Source organism: Ambystoma mexicanum, chromosome 1q (assembly GCF_040938575.1).
Source record: "Ambystoma mexicanum isolate Mex_15411 chromosome 1q, UKY_AmexF1_1, whole genome shotgun sequence".
NCBI classification, from domain to species: domain Eukaryota; kingdom Metazoa; phylum Chordata; class Amphibia; order Caudata; family Ambystomatidae; genus Ambystoma; species Ambystoma mexicanum.
The window spans coordinates 1,148,130,461-1,148,151,273 of NC_090922.1; the positions used below are offsets into that span (position 1 = coordinate 1,148,130,461).

General features: G+C 46.8%; 1 protein-coding gene across 3 annotated transcripts in view; it reads right to left on the reverse strand.

Moving 5' to 3' along the window:
- The window catches only part of RNPC3 (RNA binding region (RNP1, RRM) containing 3), a 393,936-nt gene extending 374,709 nt beyond the window's left edge, over positions 1 to 19,227 (reverse strand). For 2 of the 3 annotated variants that reach the window (XR_011290577.1, XM_069641891.1), the window contains exons 1-2: positions 18,998 to 19,211; positions 10,097 to 10,144 (exon numbers count right to left, since the gene is read on the reverse strand). Coding sequence is in view for 2 of the 3 variants with exons in the window: in XM_069641891.1 (XP_069497992.1) it covers positions 10,097 to 10,144; positions 18,998 to 19,156 (207 nt within the window). In the remaining variant the exon portion in view is untranslated. Of the gene's footprint in view, positions 1 to 10,096; positions 10,145 to 18,997 lie in introns of all 3 variants that reach the window. The other variant, XM_069641890.1, reaches the window with a different exon arrangement.
- Positions 19,228 to 20,813: the final 1,586 nt, after the last annotated feature.

Below are 20,813 nucleotides of genomic sequence, written 5' to 3' on the forward strand. Positions count from 1 at the left end.
AAGATAGACTTGGGCCTTTCTTCCATAGCGGGTTGTATTCTCTCTGGTGAGCGTTCAGGGACTTGGCTACAGTGTGTCCTGAGAGGTATGAATGAAACCCGTTGAGAACAGAGTCACGCAGAGTAAAGCAAAAAGATATACAAATAAAGGTTAATCCCTAAAAATAATTTAGAAGTGAAGGTGTGCTCTAGTGTCCATAGTAGTTCATCTTAATGTCCATACCACAGCTTGCTTGCAATGTTTTCACAGATGCTGAAGAAAAAGGAATGGAGAACAGCTGGTCCTGTGAACAGCACTTGTCCAAAGCACTATTGTAAGGCAGCATTATGTCACACCGGTGAGGATGGTCAAAATGGTCCCTGGGCCGGAGACGACCTGTTGGAGGTGTAAGAGTGCGAAAGGGACATATTTCCACATGTGGTGGGATGTGATCGGGTGACAGGGTTTTGGGAAGGGTTTGTGAAGAGATGTTTGAGATGGTTGAGATGAGGACTCCGCTTACGGTGCAGCGCTGCCTACTGGGGTTGGGGCCATCAAGAAAGGAAGGCGGGGTAGGGCCATCTCTAGAGTGCTAGGACTGGGGCCCTTGCTCTCAAACTGGATGATCACCATGGCTTGGAAGGAACAGGCTGGGCAGAAAATGGGTGACTGGCATTGGCAAATGCATAAGTGGGTGCGGGCTGAAAGATGTGGCATCATTGCTGGACCACCCCTAGTGAACAGAGTCTCATGGCATACCATATGGCACGAAGTCTGGGACAAGCTTGAGGTCTGTTCGGATTTAAGACTGCCTTAGACTACATGACAGTGAAGATGGGGTTATCGGGGAAGGGAGATCCTAACCATTCAGAGGGACAGGATAGGGCGACTGGTGGATGACCAGCTTCTGAATTTAATTCCAGGGGGGTGTAAGCTCGGGGGAGCAGGGAAGAAGAGCTGTATGAAAGGGGGTCGGGGGTGAGCGCCTGGGTTTCAGATACTTTTCCTCCAACTGTCACAATGTTAAAATAACAATGTATATTGATAACCGTGAACCAAAACCTACATTTACAATCACAATATGATGTATGATGAAAACGACCAAATGTTTTTAAAAAATATAAATGTAAAGAAAAATGGCGTTAAACGCAAGTAAACTCGTTCTTCACCAACATTGGAGTCATTGGTGTTTACAGGATAGCAATGAGTACTTTCCTGCAAGGAGGTCAGTGATCTACGAAGTACTGAAAGATCTTCTTCAGAGCAGCTTGACCATCCTGAATGTGAACACTCATCTCCATGTAGGCAACAGTGCCTGCAGAAAGTGTGGTTCAACCTCCAATCGGGACTCCTGGCTTTAATAGATTTATCCTGAGCCTTTCACGCAGTGGACCATCCGGTTTTGCTAAACCCATCGAGTAGAGGTTTTGCAGGAGACAATGCCCCGATACCACTACTCTGATACAGTCACTATACCCACCGTTACCATCTCCTGTCCTCACTGCACACTAACTTTTTCACTTGGAGCACTGCAACTGCACAATGAATGTACGGTTTACAGCACCAAGAAATGACTAAGTAAATATCTCAAGTGGTGGTGACAGCGCTTGCGAAAGCACATTATTTCTCACCCACATCTCTGTAGCACTTAATAGTACCGGCATTAAATTGCCGATCCTCCTTTAACGCGGTCCCTCGTCCTCCTTGTGCTTCCTCACGATTCTGTTCTTTTACTCTTCTGGCCACAAAAAACTGGAACTCTTCCACTCTCCGTGTTCCGTGTTCCATACTCTCTTTTCAAGACTTGTCTTAAAACCCATCTTCTTACCTAGTAATTTGCTGTCTCCCAACTATTTATTCCTTTAATTGTGATGCTGGTTGCTTTTGTTCATTTCTTAGCCGGCAATCGCTATAAAATTCTAATTTAAAAAAAAAAGAAAAGTATGCAGTCTTGTGGGCTAAAGGGTGTAGCATTGGACGCCCGAGTGCCTACCAGTCTCTGGAATATAGGAGCTAGTGGGGAATGATACCTTAGGTCGCGATTCCTTGGAAGTGTCCTAAACATCCTTGGAATAGAAGTGACAGCATATTTTCCCCAGAGGCGTATAAGTAGTGGCACATCAATGTATCTCTGGGTGAGCAAACCCCTTGCAGGGCTTCTTTTTCCCCTTTTCTTTTTCCATTCCGAGTGTGGAAGGCGTCCTCCTCCGTCTCAGAGACACTGGTATTTTTGCAAGAAGGCTCTGAAGTTGGGAGACTTCAAAGATTGGGAGGGCCACAAGGGTGGGCAGAGGGCCTTTGGTTGCATTCATTGGCTGGAACCACAGTGCACCGTATTGTATTGTGTTCTTCAGGGCATCAAGGCCACCTTTAGGGTAATGGGCATGATGCATGGGAAAATAAAACAAGAAAAGGTTCATGGCATTTCTGAGCCGTGAATGGAGAAAGAAAGAAATTAATTCAGGGGATGCTACTAACTCTTTATATATACTGTCCCCGTTGTCATATGTAGTGCCAAGCTCTGCCAAAGCGGAGACTCAATGCTCCCCCTGGTGACCTGAAAATATTTCTGAAGACAGCTGCCACTGGAGAAGATGTGTGTCAGGCTTCGACACATCAGTACTGTAGAGGAACCGATATGAGACTCTCCTCACAAATACTTTTCTGAGAATTAAGGAGAGGCGTCGGAAAGCCAAGTGTCGCAGGACAATCTGGGGTGGGCAAGGCAGGTGTGGGAGTCTTCCCTCGAGTGTGAGGCACAGAAGCCAGAAGGGCTTGGGCTGCAGCAGAGCAGTGGACCAAAAAGGTGCTCTTAGACTTGCTCAATGCCATGACACTCTCCCAGGAGTTCAGACCCCTTTTGCAGACCCTCTGACTCATCAAGGCAGATGGTTCAGTAATTAAATACATTGAATAAAGAATCACTGAGCCAGCAGACTAGAACTGGCAAACAGTGAGATGAAGACAGCAGCTGCAGCACCAATGACAAGGTCTCTCTCAGAACCACAGTGGGCAGACTCAAGGAAGAGGACTTCTAATGTTGCAAGTCAACTTTTCTAGGCTGCTGCGAGACACACTTAACTGGCATGTTCCGACAGATGAGTTTGCGCAATGAACCTTGGGAAGAGATTTTTTTTATTTTATTCAAACAAACAACATTACAATGAACATAATTAAAAACATTTAACAACATAAACACTGCACTCCCCCCCCCCCCCCTTATGAGCCTGTTTGTTCCTCGCCCTCGGTGTCTGGTCCGTGTGTCAGGGCGTCGCTGCTTTCGGATTCTGCTGGGGCCGATACTGCTCCAAACATTTCAGCTATCAACAGTTTCCATGCCATGAGGGAGCCCATTTCCTCATCCCCCGACCCCCTGAGTTACTAGCCTCCTGCCACACAACTGTTTCAGCCTGCGCCCATTTTTGTAAGTCCTTCCACCAAACCTCCACTTGCGGCCCATGACGCTCCTTCCACCCCATAGCGATCCTTCGTTTCGCGAGCACATATGCCAAGTCTTTCAATTTTCCAACATGTTTGCGTTTCCGCGCTCTGGGATAACCCCCCAGCAAGCAGGCCCAGGCCGAGTCTATTATGAGTGTGACCCCCTTCTTCGCTAGTTTCTGTGCCACCTCACCCCAATAGACTTCAATTACCGGGCACGCCCAGAACATGTGTATCATGTCTGCATTCTCTTCGTCACACTTAGGGCAAGCCTGGCGCCCAACGTTTCTGAACCTTGATATTCTCTGAGGGGTCATGTACGCCCTGTGCGTTATGTACAACTGTAGTTGTTTAAACCTGGCATTTCTCGACACCTTCTTATGATATCCCAAGGCCCGTTCCCACATCCCATCCTCCATCGGGGCTCCCATCTCTGTTTCCCATTCTGATCTCAAATGCACCAGGTCCTTCCCGATCTTAGTCATCAACATCTCGTACAACCTGGACACCTCATGCCCACCCTCTGATGTATCGTATATCACCCCGACGGTGGTGTCCGGCTCCTCTGCCAAAATGGTTTCAGGCCACCTACTCCGGATCTCCTGTACTACCCTGTGATAAGTGACTTATTGGCCTACGTGCAATCCCGACGCTGCCCCAAGTTCCTCCAACTCCATAATAGCTCCATTCTGCCAAATATCTCCCAAGGTGACTAGACCCACCGATTCCCAGTAAGTCCTAATGATTACTTGCAGTTGCCTGTCCCCCTTTGCCAGTGCGCCCAGCGGTATCTGCGGGTCACACGGGAAAGGGTTCCCCATCATTCGGCAGGCTCGGCGCCACATGTTCCATCCCAACAACAGCATCTTAGGGTGCTCCCTCATGTCCGAGCTTGCCACCCAGATCAGTTCCCGCAAGTAAAAAGGAGCACAGTTCCTCCCGAACAACCTGTGCTTGGGGGTCTCCTCATCAGAGAGCCACTTAGCCACGTACTGCAATTGTGCCGCTACATAATAAGCCTCAAAATTAGGCAGTTTAATACCGCCTTTCTCATAGAAGTTCTGCAGCTTCCATAATGCAACTCTGTTTCGGGTGCCATGCCACAAAAAGTGTCTGCACATACTGTGCAGCTTAACAAAAAACTTCTTAGTGATCATGTAAGGGATATTGTTGAAATAATGTAAAAGTCGAGGCAGGACCACCATTTTAAGCATAGCACCTCGGCCCATCATCGCTAGGGGCAACTTCTCCCAAAACCTCATGCACTTCCCGATTTTTTCTATGGCTATTTCAGTGTTGCGCCTGTGTTCTTCCTCAATTGAATGATACACATCTATCCCCAAGTAGCGGAAGGAACTCACCGCCCACGGAATCTGCAACACAGGTAACCTCTCTATAGGCCTTCCCACGTACCTGCCTAGCGGGAATAGGCAAGATTTCTGAGGGTTCACCGCTATACCGGACAGCCTGGCATACCGCTCCATCACCTCCAAAACATACTGAAGATTCTCCTCCGGGTACTTTAGATACAATAACAGATCATCTGCGTACAAGGATATGAGATGACTCTCCCCTCCCACCTCGATGCCGATCGGCTCGTATTGTTGCCTGAGGTATATTGCCAGGGGCTCCAGGGCCAGAATGTACAGCATCGGGGACCATGGGCACCCCTGCCGAGTGCCTCTGCCCAGCTGCAATCTCTCCGACACCACTGCACCCGTACGGACCCTGGCTAGCGGTTCGCTATATAGCATTTCAGCCCATCTAATGTAGCCTGGCCCCATACCATACCCTCGCAGGGCCGCCAGCAACCACGGCCACTTCACAGAATCAAACGCTTTGACTGCGTCCAATGCCACAATCGCCATTTCGCCGTCATAACTGGACCCCCATTCAACCACTCGGTGGAGTCCTCTATGATTGTGAGTGATATTCCTACTCGGGACATAGCCCGTTTGGTCTGGGTGAATTAGCTTACCGATCACTCTCCGCATTCTGTTGGCCAAAACAGCTGTCAGGACCTTGCTGTCCTGATTCAACATCGACAGGGGCCTGTAGGAGCCACAACTATGTCCAGGTTTATTGGGCTCGGGGAGCGGTATAATGATCGCCTCCCTGAGTGACTCCGGCAACCGTCCCGCCTCAAACGCCTCGTTGAGCATATCTAGCATGGGTGGGAGCACCTCCTCCTCATACATTTTATAGAATTCGCTAGGGAATCCATCTCCCCACGGGGCCTTACTGGTGGGCAACTGCCTCAGTCTCTTTCAGTTCCTCAAGAGTGATCGGTGCATCAAGCTCCTCCCTTTCCTCGTCACTCACCTTGGGCAGACCTATGTCCTCCAATACCTCATCAATCTCCTCTCGGCTGCTCCCCCCCCCCATCACCCTCGTATAAAGCCGTATAGTATTCCGCAAATGCCCTATTCACTCCTTCCTGAGTGTCCACCGTCTCACCCTCTTCACTGGTTACAGTTCGAATCGGGGACCTAGGGGCCTCGCTCTTATACAACCACGCTAAAAGCCGGCCCGTTTTAACTCCTCCCGCATGTTGCCCTTCTATATATTTCTTGTAGTTTAAATTACAGGTCGGTATTCGCGCCCTAGGGGGGCAATATTGCCACCCGAGAACCAGGGGCGAGTGATCCGAGAGAACCCTCGCTTTGTAATCTATATGACTACTCTCAGCAACCACGTCCGGAGTGGCAAAGATATAATCAAGCCTTGTGTGTAGCTGATGTGGGGCCGAATAGTGCGAGTACTGCCTCCCATCAGGGTGTTTCACTCTCCACACATCTACCAAGCCAAAATCTGCTAGAATCGTCTGTAACCCTTTAGCTGCTGGGCTGGGCCTGGCCGCCACCCCATCCGACCTGTCTACTCTTGGATTCAAGACACAATTGAAATCCCCTCCCCAAATCACCGCAGCCCCCACACACACACTCAACTTGGTACACAGTGTCCTAAAGTATGCCGCCGTGTTCTGATTAGGGGCGTATGTATTCACTATGCATACTTCTTTGTTCTCTAACAGCCCCCTAACCATAACCAGCCTCCCATCTGCTTCCACAATTTCTTCAGTTAACTTAAATGGGACATGCGGCGCCACCCAGACAAGCACTCCCCTTGCGTAGGCAGAGTACGATGAACCCACCACTATCCCTTTCTATTTCCTCCCCACCAACTCCATCTTCTCGCCTGTCAGATGTGTCTCCTGCAACAAGGCGATGTCTATCTTCTGTCGTCTCAAGTACAACATAACCTTATTACGCTTCAAGTAACTGATGAGCCCTCTAACATTCCATGTTAATATCTAAAGGTCTCCCATGGTCTGTCAATGGTTCCCCTTCCTTTCTCCGCGCAGCCCTCCCCCCACACCAAACAGACTCTCAATAATAGTACTTCCACAAAGGCTCATATTTAAACTTACACACCCCAACTGAGCTAACTAAAACTATGTACACCTCGAACTCCCCTCCTCCCTCCCCTCCCCCTGCCCATCCCTTCCCCAACAACTCCCTCTTCAACTGTTGCCCAGCTCCATCCCTGGATCACAGGCACCCCCACATATAGCCCTAACCAATACGCTCAGAGCTCAGTGGGGTGTAGTCGCCCTAATGGCCGCTTAACTATTAATACTAATACTAAATGGGGGTTCAGGTCCCATGGTCTCAAGCGTCACCATCTTCCAATGCACTCCTTTATTCTTTACTTATCTCGACCGCCTCCTCCTTGCGTCTGGATGTCGGATTCCTGGGGGCAACCCTGCGTGTCGAGCCATCCCATAGCATCCTCCGGAGTGTCAAAAAATAAAATTCTGTTTTTATGAAAGACCTTCAATTTCGCCGGGTAAAGTAGCATGTATTTCTGGCCCGCTTCCCTCAGTCTCCTCTTAACAGCTCCAAAGTTCATTCGGCTCCGCTGCACCATCAGGGTATAGTCCGGGTAGGCTGTTATGTTTGCCTCCCCGCGCTTGATTGTTCCACCTTTGCGAAAGTATTCCAGAATCCTCTCCCGGTCCCGATAGTTAAGGATCTTGGCGATAACTGGCCTAGGCGGATTGCCTGGCGACGGCCTCCTCGTCAGAGCCCTATGTGCCCGTTCCACGGCAAATCCTTGAGACAGAGCTCCTCCGGTTATCTCCTGTAGCAACATGTTTTCGACAAACTCTGTGGGGTTGTGGCCTTCGGTTCCCTCCGGTATACCAACGATGCGGATGTTGTTCCTCCGGGCGCGTCCTTCCGCTTCCTCCGCCCTACTCTCCATGTTACCCACTCTTTGCACCAGGGCATGCAGTTCCAACTTGTGTGAGGCACAGTCCGCTGTGTTCGAACTCCCCTCTTTCTCCAGGCTCTCTGTGCGCTCCGCCAGGGACCTTACATCTTGTCGGAGTAGATTCACCTCCTCCTGCACTTCTCCGACCTTAAGGTCCAACGCTGCTTTCAATTCGGACACCACTATTTCAAGCTTGGCCTCCCAGGCCGCTTTCAAGTCTGCTTTCAGGTTCGCAATCGCAGCCAGGACCTCCTGATTCGTACCCGCAGCTGCCATGCTACTTGCGGGGGGCTTATCTTTGCTCTTGGCACTTTCCGGGCCCGGCGGTGTTCTGGCAAATTCATCCAGCATAGGTTGCTTCACTTTTTGTCGGAGAGGCTTATTAGACATGGTGCCGCAGCCCTATGTCGGGGGTCCGCCGACCTCTTATGATCCACAAGTAGGGGGCCGGGGGGCGCACACTCCCTTATGATATCCAGGGCCCTACCCAAGCATGGGGGCCTCAGGACCTCAAAAGCCCTGCCAGCCTCCTCCCCGGCACGCCCTAGTCCATCAGCAGCGCTCCACAAATCCAGTCATGCCCTCCTTCCCTGTTTAATTGCTTCAGTGCCTTTTTGCCAATGCAGCCCGGTGTCGTGCTATTGCAGAGTATCCCTACAGGTCGGGTCCGTTCGGCCGAATACCATGTCAGTTTCACCATCAGCTGAAGCAGACATTCCCCGTCCAGGGCTCACGCAGTGCCTGATCGTTCTTCACAGGCTTGAATACACCATCTGTGCGACATTGTCCCCCCAGGGGTGTACACACTGCCCATATATTCGGGGCACCCCTCTCTATAGTGTTCCTCCATTTTCTTTAATATATTTGTGGGTCTGTTTGTGCGTGTGTGCTCCGATGCCCATAGCAAGGGGTTTCCACGTCGCGCCCCCTCCTCAGCCGGGCCCTTGGTCCGTGACGGGCTCCTGTGGCAGCTCTCCTCCGCGGCCCCTGTTCTTCGGGGCCGCCACTGCTACAGTCCACACTTTGCTCCCTCTGCTGCCGGCACAGAGCGTTTACCTTGGTGTCTGTGCCTCTGTGTGCCCGGGGCACAATGCTTCCCAGCTGGTTTGGGCAAAGCTTTCCGTTTCATACAATGTTGCGGATGGGCTCTCTGAAGTCCGGGTCCGCTATTTTGTTCCTTTTGTTCTTGTTTATGCCACAGCCTCCAGGCACGAATATCTTCGGATCCCTTGGCATCCCGCGCCTGCTGTTTTCAGGTTCCCTGCAGTTCACCTTCTGACGCTCTCGCCTTTGATGACAGGGTGTTCAGGCCGCATTATGCATGTATTTTGCAAGGATCAGTTACGGATCACCAGGAGCTACCCAGAAAGACGTCCTACTCCATGGCTAGTTTGCCACGCCCCCCCCCAACCTTGGGAAGAGATAACCACTACAGTACCTCAGAAGAAGCCAACATACTGTGGCGACCGTGGCGTTTGGGAAGACCTGCACAGATTCCTCACAATCTCCAAGATGAGAAGCCTGTGAAAGGCATTCAGTACAAAGTAGGATCTTACAACAGTGGCTTAGATGTTTGTCTAGGCAAGCCCAGAATGGTTGTGGGTGCTTTAGTAGTGCTAATAAGGTGGTCAGGTAGCTATGAAGCGACAGTATAGTATGGGAAACCCAAGCTTGGGTCACTGTCCATCCACCACTCAAAAGACACTTACCACAAGCACCTCTTCCCCAAGGCATGTCATTTCTCCAACCCTCAATCACCAACTCTCAGAGGGTGGAGAAAACAGTGCTGTTCTCGTCTGCATGCACCAGTATACCTCGCAAAGAGGTCTACGCGGACATGGCTGTGAACTATCCAGGTCACCGAAGCATACTTGCCCTAAAACCCACCCTTGCCACTGCATTGATTTTCGTTACAGGCCCCTTGCCCACTCCGACGGCAAGCTTTGGTAGTGACCAGCGGCTCATTCAGTGACATTCCCTGAAAAGCACTGCACAAACTCCCAACTACACTGCAGATCCATGGATCCTTTTCCCTGTGTATCCTCTGGACACACTTTGGGGTCAAGGGTGGAAGTCAAGATAACGTACACCACTTCCGTCCCGTCCCGGCAGCATCTTCTGTGCAGCTTCCCTGCCCCAGGTCGTTAACATTGATTCCATTGGTTTATATTCTTAACTGAAAAGCAAGAAGGAGCATGCAGGGAGTTGTTAAAAAGACCGCAGAGTAAAGAGTAAAGAAATCCTATTTGTCAACAATAACTTCTGATCAATAACAAAACTACAGCATACCGCAACTGCTTACAAGAAGAAATAAACTCACTAAATAAAAAAGCTCCTACTGAGCTCTAAAAACAGCACAGTTCACAAATCATAGTTGGAAACGATTTGAACACTTACATACCTTAGAAGCTGCATTTTCATTAGAGAATGTTGCAAAAGCAGTGCGTTTCTGGAAAACAAAAAAGCAAAATGTGAATTTCTGAATCAAATAACAAAAAATAGCTATGCGAGACATTCAGTTATTGAGAAAACGTGTTTTGTCAAGATAGCAACAGCTCCTTATGAATCATGCATATCTGTTAACATTACCGAATGCCTCCATGAAGCATCACTTGAGTTTCCATATGAATTTCAAAACACAAGCAATGATTACGTCCCCATCGCATATTTCCCACCTTCCTTGTCACAGTCCTAAACAAGGAGGCATTCTGGTCCGATAGCACAGCCAGCTGAGCAATCATTCTGACATCTGTGTGCAGCCTGCTCATGCATGGCTGAATCCCGGCAGAGCCAACGCAACCTTTCATCCTTCCGAGGTTGATAAATGGAGTACGTCACAGTGGGATAATCAACCAGAGTTCGAAATTGAGATTCAATAAGCAGGAGCTAAAGAAAGCTCCTGGGTGTCAGTCATCACCCAGTAGGCAAGAGCTACCACAGGGAAGCCAGGAGCTACCAGAGATGCTCCTCTCACTTTTTGTCCATTTTGTATGAACCATTGTGTTTAAATGTGTATTAGATGTGTTACAATTGTTATTTATTAACATTCTAAAATACTCTAAGTTAATGTCACATTTACATGTTTGGAAGGCAGCAGTTGGCCGTGGGGAGCCAACAGTAGCTCCTTGTAGCTGTTGGTGCCAAGCTACTCAGGCTCTACTGTGCTAGAAGCAGGAGCTAAATAGCTCCCCTAAATTTCGAACCCCGTCAACTGTTATTTCAGCTCCTAGATACCTGCGGGTCTGTAACGCTATATAAAAATTGATGTTACTCCCCATTGAGGCAGGTAGCTTTGCCTACTTATCTTTTAATTAATTAATCGTTATGGTTGTCTCCTTTCCTGGCTCCTGTCCTATATGGTGAAGGCCTAATAGGTCCTGCAGCCCTCTACCAACCTGTTTTGCCCAGACACCATTTGGGACAGGAACTGACAATGGTGCGCTCACAGATATGTATATTTAACACCTACACTTACTGTCTCTTTGCAGTAACTCTCTCATTACAGCAAAAAAGATTGAACATTCAGGAAGAGTCAATCATTAAGGAGGACAACAGAGGCATAGGTCGATGAGAACAATGTTCAGCTATTGTTTAAGCCCCACCCACTATTCCTCCAGCATCACTTCCTTCAACCCAGGCAAAAATTTAAAATACACCACAAGCTTGGATGAGTTGCTGCAACAAGCATAATACAGAATCCCACAGAAAATCCTCTGTTTTCATCACCAAGAACACATATACATATTGAGACTCAGAAAACCAGATCAATCGTCAACGAGGAAGTTTAAACTAAGAGGTGCAGGATGCACAGATAACAAAAAATGAAGAGGCATGTGACAGGGCTTGTAGCTAATGGGTTGTCCAAGATAGCAAGACACGGAAGATAAAGGCAATATGAACAAGAGCACTCGAAATCCAGATCTCACGGTCACAATGGGAGGTTGAAGAGTGGTTGACAGACACCAATCCAGTCTCAGGAGACAAGATTCTGGCAGGTACCGTACCAATGGTTCCACCACCCTCTTTGTGGTCCACTGCAAAGCCCCCTATAAACACTTTCTGAAGACCAATTTGAGAAATAACAGTCAATATGAGTATCAGTGCTTTAGATAGGCAGTAGAATACTCCCACTTCAAAATCCTATTGGTTTAAAATTGGTAGTAAAATGATAGGGAGTACACATGTAAGTTCAATTGCCAATGTGAGTATTTTAAAAGTGTCTAAAAATATGTTTTAACTGGAAAACCATGATTTGTTCTTTTATTTATTGACACCTAGTTCATGCATAGTAAAAGATGCATGTTTACTTCTTCCAATTAGGGAGTAGTAAAGGTAGTTTCTTCCTGTGCTACTACGTTTTCATTTTTTGCGGGTATTTGTTACGTACCTTCATTCAAACCTGGGGATGGTAGAGCAACCAACAACAGACATGCCAGTGCTGGGAAGAAACGCCTACATTGATACATGGCCACACTGACAGTGGGACTACCAGTACAACACAGGCTGAAGAACATTCTTCAGAACAAAAGAATCCTGAGAAGATGATGTGCTGAACTACTGGCTCAAAATGCCCAGGTATAAATGTTTGAGGAATTCCCAGATACTCGAAAGATTGACGCCATACTGCTTTCATTTGTCAGACGGCTGGGAGTAGACTCAATGGGGGTGGGGTGGCATACCAGCGATAAATGGGTACAAAATAATTCAATGAGGATGTGCCAGCAAATAATGTGTACAAAGGAGTGAAATCCAGACTCAAAAGCCCAAATTTCATATAACTTTCTGTTGGGAAGGGGGCAACCCCGTCCGACCACACCCAAGCACTTTAGAATAAGGCAAGCTGCATTTAAAGCACTATGACATGCTAGGTGGTAGGGGGGACTGTGGTAGGACCCCAAAAATAATCAACCCGCATAGTGATCCCGGGAGGATAGCTCAGCGGCAACATGCTCGCCTTGGAAGCAAGAAGACACAAAGCAATACAGGTTCAATCCCCGGGTCCGCGCTTAGAAACCTCTGGGTATTTAAGCGTGTTATAAATATGCAAATAAGACCAAAAAAAATCTGTAACAGCGCCTCAATGCCCCCAGGCTGTGGGAGCGCTTTAAAAATGCAAAAAAATAAAATAGTGTTGCCCAAGACACGAGCAAGACAGACATTTTTTGTATAGAGGTTAGTTCATTCTGTGTAGATGTTAGCAACCATAGTTTGGAGACAAGGCCTGCGCGCAAATGCAGCATTTCATGCACTAGGCCCTAATTGAGAGACGAGGGAAATCTCCAGCCATGCCCGAACTCCCATGAGGACAACCCACACGCTCAACCGCCATAAAGCTCATTCATTGTTCCAACGGAGTTGCAAATATGTTTTTCTATCCGCAAGGAATGTGCCCTACAAGACCACGATCGTTGTCCGGTGCCTGGTGTGCATGTTACCTCACACTGGCCAAAGCATGACCCGGCCCATCCCCAGGCGACCACAAATTATAGCCGATATAAACTGACTAAACTTCAAGATCTCCGAATTCCATGGCACCCTTTGATCACCAACCCCAAAGTAACAAGTCCTGAAGTGTTCAAAGAGGATGGACATTGCATGTCTGAGCTACAATTATATGATTTGTATTGCAAGGTGCTGGGAGGGATACATTATAGTTCAAAACGAGGGTGGAGACCTTGGAGCTGGATGGCGCAGGAGGGAGTGAGTGAAATGTGTCTATGGAGGTTAGAGTGCCCCACAACCTCCTTTGTGCCAGTCTTAAAGCCTACCAGGTCCACAGTATAATGACAAAGTAACATTGTGTTAGGAGTGTAGTGAATTTTTTTCTTTGACCTTCGTCAGTGAGAAGATAAGGTCTGCAGGACCCACTTGATGGAAGACGAACGGGCTGGAACCAATGACCTGGCATCCCTTATGGGGCAGGCGGATCCTGTATGGGTGCACACCAACCAGGTGCACAGGTTTTTACTGTATGTATTGCGTCACGATGACGATGTGTATTCTCTTAAGCCTCTGTTTGTACCCTTTTTTTTTGGCAGAATGTTCTTAGCAGCAGAGTTCTTGGCTGTTGCTCTAATCTGTGTGCAAGATTAAAACGTGTTATCCTTAAAAGATGGACTTGGGCATTTTTCCCCCCCTAGTGGGTTCTATTTGATCTGATGAGAGCATTAAGGGGCGTGCCTTTATTACTCATAATGGCAGGAACACACAGCTTGCAAAGCCCAATCTCTCCTTAGGGACGTTCAGATAGCTTGCCTGCGATAGAGGAGGGTAGGCAGACCTTGCTCCTCTACTGGAGACAATGGGGGTTGGGGGGAGACTTCAAGCAACAACCAACTTCTCCTTCCATGCGATGCAAGCCACTGCCATAGATACATGCTCAATGGTGGCAGAAACAAAGTAACAGTTGCAGCCAGGTCCGTTTCTTGGCCCGGGCAAAGCTGGTGTCTAGCCCAGGGTGCAATCCCCCCGGTCCCTGGAGGGCGCAATTTCGCAGTTTGTGGGTCACGATTGCCGTGGGGAGAGTAGCCGCAGCACAGTAGCCATAGCAGGTGCTGCTGCCTCCTCTTCTGACTGGCAGTCAAGTACTATGTGACATTACGGAAGTCAGAGGTTCTGAGAACTTTTGTGCCTCTTGGGGTGGGTGGCATAAAAGGTCGTCTTTCCTGGTGGTGTTCCAACTTTGCAATTGTGCAGGAATATAACACAACAGAAGAATAAAGACGCCTGCTTTAAGTGTTCCTGGCTTCTCGGACCCTGCACGAAGAAAGAAAACGGCATTGCATCTCTGACTTGTTTGTGTGCAGAACTATGTACATGGCGTTCGGCATTCTGTGTTTACTGTATATGGGTGCTGTGAAGCAAGGCAAGGCATTTTAACACCCACAGTGACCTGCTATCAAACAAAACATAATTAATTTTTTGTTCCAGCTACGGGACTTTCCTTCATCTGTTGCTCTTTCACAAGTGAGTTAGGGTTTTTGCCTCTGCCCTAAACAAGACAGTGTTTACTAGCGAGCGAGGCCAAGATCTAAAGATTGGGAGTTATCTGTAATTGAAGCTCGGCCCTGGCCTCGCTCCCCATGGACTCCTCGGATTCCCCCATTCACATTTTCTGCCTGGCGCCGGCTACTCGGGCTGCACCGTGTTTAGGTAATTGAGACTGGGACAATATTTCAGTGTGGAGCGAAGCCACAGGGATCCATTCTATAAAACCTGCCTAAATTAGCCCCCTCCCTGCGATCACTGCAAAGCAAGCATGAACAATCGGCTGAAGCCACAACAGCAACAGCCCGGCGCTGGCTCGAAAGGGGGGTTTAAATCAAGCTGATATCGGGCACTTTACAGAAGCCCGGAACTGGCCCTGCCATTAAAAAAAAAAGTAAATTACTAGGCAGTCCTGAAATGTCCCTCTTACCACTTTCCACAAATAAGGGGGTGAGCAATAAGCAGTTGACTCTTATGGTCTGTTAGAAGGGAAATGTTGAATGCAATTTCCTCCTTCAGTTATAATTTAAAGTTCATGATATGTCATCAGAAGAGCAGTGGAAAGATGTTATGCTCTATATCCAACACTGCAAACACCTTTACACAGCAAAACCATTCACCATCCTAAGATATGTTTCTTGGACTTTATGACATGTCCGTCCACTCACTGGAAATTATTTACAAATATTGTTTCCCCTTAAATGCCCGTTTTGACTTTGGCGTATTCTACAAAAGAAGATGAAGACCCCCCAGAATGTCCAGTTTGTGAGAAACCTTACACAATATTCAAACAATTAACATTTTGAAATAAAATATTTTGCAGGCACCAATCTCATATAAGGAGAACCTTCATTTACGATATATCTTTGCCATGGTGAAAACAACCACATAATTAAATCTACATATCCAGAAGTGCAAATGGTGCATTAGCTACATTTCTGACACTGGAAACAGGAAATCTGAGTTCAAATCCTGCTTTCTGCACTACACCAAATTGTGTGACGAGCCTCCTTTCCCTTTCCCTCGTCTGCCAAAACAAGCCGTACCCAGAATTAAACAATGGGGGAAATGACAGCATAGGCATGGTGGTTGAATTGGAAACATCTCTCGGATGTGGTTACGTTTAGGCAAAATAAAAACAGGCCCTGCTGTGTTTTGCTAGCCTAGAACGACTATGATGCAGATCAGGCAGTCTTTCAAAGGTACGCTTTCCCCAAAGGACAGCCATCCTCTGGCTGACTGCAGAAAGTACAGTAAGCTGTATGATCTGTCCCAAGGTTATGTTCCCATTGGAAACTGCAGTGGTCCCGGTTTTCTGTATTAGGTCTTCTTAGCTGGCAGACAGGAATGCACTCGCACAGAAAGAAATGCTGCACTTTACAACTTAAGATATTATAATTCATTTATTGCAAACAAACACTATGTGTTTCTTTGAACAGTAACACTTAATACTCCCTTCTCCTCCAAACACTACAGAAGTGTAGTGCCTTCACAGCCACTTTCAAGAGTTAGTCCTACTTTTATGTTGGTTGCCCTGTCCCAGTTTTGTACTTTAGTTGTGTGGTATGACCTATTTCAGGTGAAAATTGTAAGCCAATCCATGCATTCCAAATAATGTTGCTAAGTATAATGTATCAGAAGGAAATTAATGTGCTACCACTCACTGCCCAGTCACAAATTGTGAGTATAGCATACTGAAAATCTTTTCCATCCACAGACAAACAAGCTGAGCAGTATTCTGCTAACTCACCAATGCTGAACTTTCAACGTAAGGCACTTGGGCTTGCTGTGCCCCAACTAAGTTGTGGTCCCAATTCCTTACTGTAGCCAGCAATGATCACAGGGAAACAATTTCAAAGTTCATGAATGTCTTCAAAGACAGTTGCTTGACTCAATATTCACTCATCTGCCCAGTCCATGGTTGTTCCCAAACACCAATCATCTAATGTTGCAGGGCGCAATATCCTTAACAACATCCACATCTGTGTTCCAACTTTTTCCTCTTCCTGCTGATCTCCAACCACTGGGCATGGACGTCCTTTCCTCAGACTGCAGACTGCCTTCTTGCAAGTGCCTCTTGCTCTGGGAAGACACTGTATTACTAGCCGGGGGTCGTCTCCTACAATCCTTTTAATCCTCTTCACCAATTGTTAAGAAATGAAGTTCCAGACACGATGCATGTAAATGATCTAATCCTTTTATTAAGATCATATGTATAGAAACGACCCGCAGCTAGGAGGCATCAGCTGCTCCCTTCTCATCAGCAACTGCTTATTTTCTCCTGCACATTCTGATGGTTGCCATGATCATAACAAACACTACTAGCAAGGACTAATCATCATAAGAGCTATTTACAGGATAAGAAATACATAAATTTGTATAGTGTGGCAATTAATGGTAAGCATGAGAATGAATGAAATATAATAAGTTATCGTTCCTAACATGACCCCACTTTTAAGGCAACTAAACTGCATACGAAAAAAAGAAAAAATGTTTGCGTTCGAGACTCAAGACAAGACCCCTGAGAATGAAAAACGTTTTAAAGTAACTATATTTTATACCCTGGTTGACGCTTCAACTACTTCGCTTGAAAGGCAATTTTCCCCACTTGTCTCCGCACAATACAAGCTGGGGTTTCATGTACAAGATAAAGCTCTTGCTTGGAAAAGAAGAACTAATACAACTGTGCAAGCACCTGGAGCAATTGTTAGCAAAGGGTGGTGATAGGGCCACAGAATCTGATATAGATGGTTCCCAGTTGGGTGAGGAACTGAGACACATCTAGCCATCGCTTCATAGAGTTCCATTACGCCCCTTGAGATTTTGCAGCATATTCATCATACAAAAACACATTGGTGGTTTTCAAATGTGTGGGTTGCCATGAGGATTTTACTAACAATTCCAATTACAGTGGCAAGTGGTGAGAGGAGCTTCAGTAAATTGAAACTGATAAAGACATACTTGCGCTGCACAATGGCTGAGGAAAGGTTATCAGCCCTTGCAATATGTTAAATTGAGAGTGAACTTATTGAAAACATTGATTATGCAGCAGCAATAAATGCTTCACAGAAGCAAAGTCAAGGAAGGTCCCTTAACTTAGACTAAAAATTGAAGTAGTATATACTGTTTGTGTACTCTGCTTTGTCCGAGCAGTTACTGCAAAGTTCATGAATCATGATGTCATAAAACCGATTTGTTTAGCAGTGATTTATTGACTTTGGGTAGGAGTTACTTAACGGTGTAGTTTGGGAGAGGCACGCAGGGTGGCGGTGGTGCAGCGCATTCCTAGTGTTTCGCCCTGGTCACCAAGTGGACTAGAAACTGCCCTGATTGCAGCGAATCTGGAAGTGGGAAGCACCTCAAATGGTACTCCTTGAGCAGAAACTATTCAGAATAAAGAGCTGGTGAAGCATGCTGAGAGTTGCAAGATGAAGCCCAGTAAAAGTGAAAACACACTGCCTCTTGAAATCATGGGCTGATCACTGCCCTATGTCAATTGTCAAACATCACTAGATCAGCAAATGACAAAACCGCAGACATGTAATTTGCATTTAGGGCACATATAGCTGACTAAATGTGACATGTGTTACGTCTACAGTTCTACAATCTCAAGATTTCAAAACAACAAATCGTGCAGGGTTAAAGACAGTTGCAAGACGCTAGCTATAGGCATAAGATAAATCATGGTCCTCAGTTCTCCACATACACAAAGCACGCAAATTCTAACACGCCAAGTGTAAATAATCACTAGCCTATAGATCACAGTGCTGCAAGCAGTTACGCGAAAGGTTCAATTCGGCGGAGACCACCGTTGCCCTGCACATAAAATACCCTGCTGTTCTTGGCAATGCGTCATGTATAATGCCCCATCTCTCTGTGGATTTCTTCAGCTCTGTATAGTCCCATCATCTCATAGGTTCTCAAGGAAATTGCGCCATGCTTCTTCTGATGCTCACTTGAATTGATTCAACCGGTCTACATGGCGATAGCGTAGTTGCTGCCAAATCCAGAGTAGTCCTTGCCTTTATGCACCCTTGGTAAAGTGTTGATGGAAGAAGGGCTGGCCTAATCACAGCTGCTAAGGGGCCCTCTTTATCAATTTAAAATCATCTTTGTTTATCCCTTAGCATGCGGTGACTTGCTGCATACTTGTAACGGGAAAAACAAAAATGACTAATCCATGAACACAAGCCAAGGTGTCCTCCGAGACACCTGAAGCTGCTAGGTAGATGTACTCCAGAATCGAACCAGGGAAAAGAGCACTACGTGGATCTAGTTAGACGGTAACAAAATTACGTCGAATGCATTCACATACCAGCCGTCCTTTATCTGAGAATACCCTAACAGACTGGGCACCGAAATACTTGAGCAGCTCTTCCTTGTCTTCGTATGTTAACTCTGAGGGGAGGTGCCGAACCAGTAGCGTCCTGCTTTTTCTTACAGAACAAGACCCCTGCCGCACGGATTCTTCCATGGCTCTCTGCACTGCCACAATTGTATTTGGTAGGGCAGTGGTTACTTCCTATCTGAGAAACGGACCCAAGAAACGTGTCCCTGCGCACAACCTTATCACGTGACCTGCGTGACATTTTAGGGTAACTCGCGAACACTACGCAGTGTCGGATAGTTGTCCTCATGGCATGACTCGCAATCGGCTCCCAATGGTGGCACGACTCAAAGGCGGCTCCTATTTGTTTAACGAGCGAGCCTTCATATTGGCTTTCTCTCTCTAGGAGCCGGCACGGAAGTGACACGAGTTAGGGCGGGTATGTCAATCAAACTGTCAGTATGCCAGGTGGGAAATGTAAACATCCCCGAGAAGAGAGTGACGAAACTTCCTAGGGCCCTTTGTTCGGCGCGGTGCTTTATTTATTTAGCAAATGACCATTGGGAACATTTTTCTTTATCCCACCGCTCCCCTCTAAACGTTGGCTTATGTTGACTTTACTGTTCTACATAGGGTGACCAGATTTTCAAAACAAAAAACCGGGACGGCCAACAACATAAAAGAGGGACTACCCCATCGCAGCCCAACAATTACTGCTCTTCCCCCACCACGCCCCAACTACCCCAACCATATTTCCAGCACTTCTCCTTTCTATAAACTGTATATAATCTAATTTGTGCAGTTTTGTGTTTGAATTGTGGCATGTTAATTCAAAACGAGCTTGAGCTATAATTGATATTACTTGGCTTGCTGTACAACAATTTCCACGCCAGTCACTGTGGCACAGTCTGTAACTGAGAGGTTGGGGGTTCGAGTCTAACTTCAAAATTCTGAAAGTGTTGTGAAAAATAATTACTGTTTTAATTACCGTAGCCCCCCAAACATGCAAAACCCGGACGGGGTTTCAAAAATGAAAAAACTCCCGGGACCGGGAAAACCCGGACGTCTGGTCACCCTAGTTCTAAAGAACCATTGGAGGACAGGCAAAAAACCCTGCCTGCTCTTTACAGCCATAAATGCCATTGCCAACCCTCCCGCTGTATCACTACTTTTTATGTTCTCACGCCTAAAATAATTCTTGCCCCAATGCATGCCTACGGGGAAAATGAAATCTCCCTCCTAGGTGTGTTTAGAACATTGATGTGTATTCTACAGCGATTACTAATGTTATATATGCCAACATGCAGATGCACCTAGGAGGGAGATTTACCCATAGGAATGCATTGGGCTATAGTCAGTGCTTTAAGTGGGGTAAGAAATTGAGGGGGGGCCCTCGTTTGGAGGCGTGGCCTCCATTGTGGGCGTGGCCTAAAAGTGCACAAATCATAGTAAGGTGCGCAAACAAATATATAAATGTATTTGAGCATTTATATATTTGTTTGCGTACTACTATGGTTTGTGTATTTTTCAAGCCTTCTTTTATATTCATAGCAATGTTACATATTTCTATGTTTATAAAAGGTGGCTTGAAAGTGCACACACCATAGTAAGTTACGCACACTTGTGTGCTTACCTTACTATGGTTTGTGTACTATTCAAGCTGCCTTTTATAAACATAGACATTTGTAACATATGTCTATGTTTATAAAAGACGGCTTGAAACGTAGGCATCTTTTATAAAGCGTTGAGGACGGACAAAACCCAAGGTGGCTTTGTCCGTCGACAAAGCTTTATAAAAGTTGCT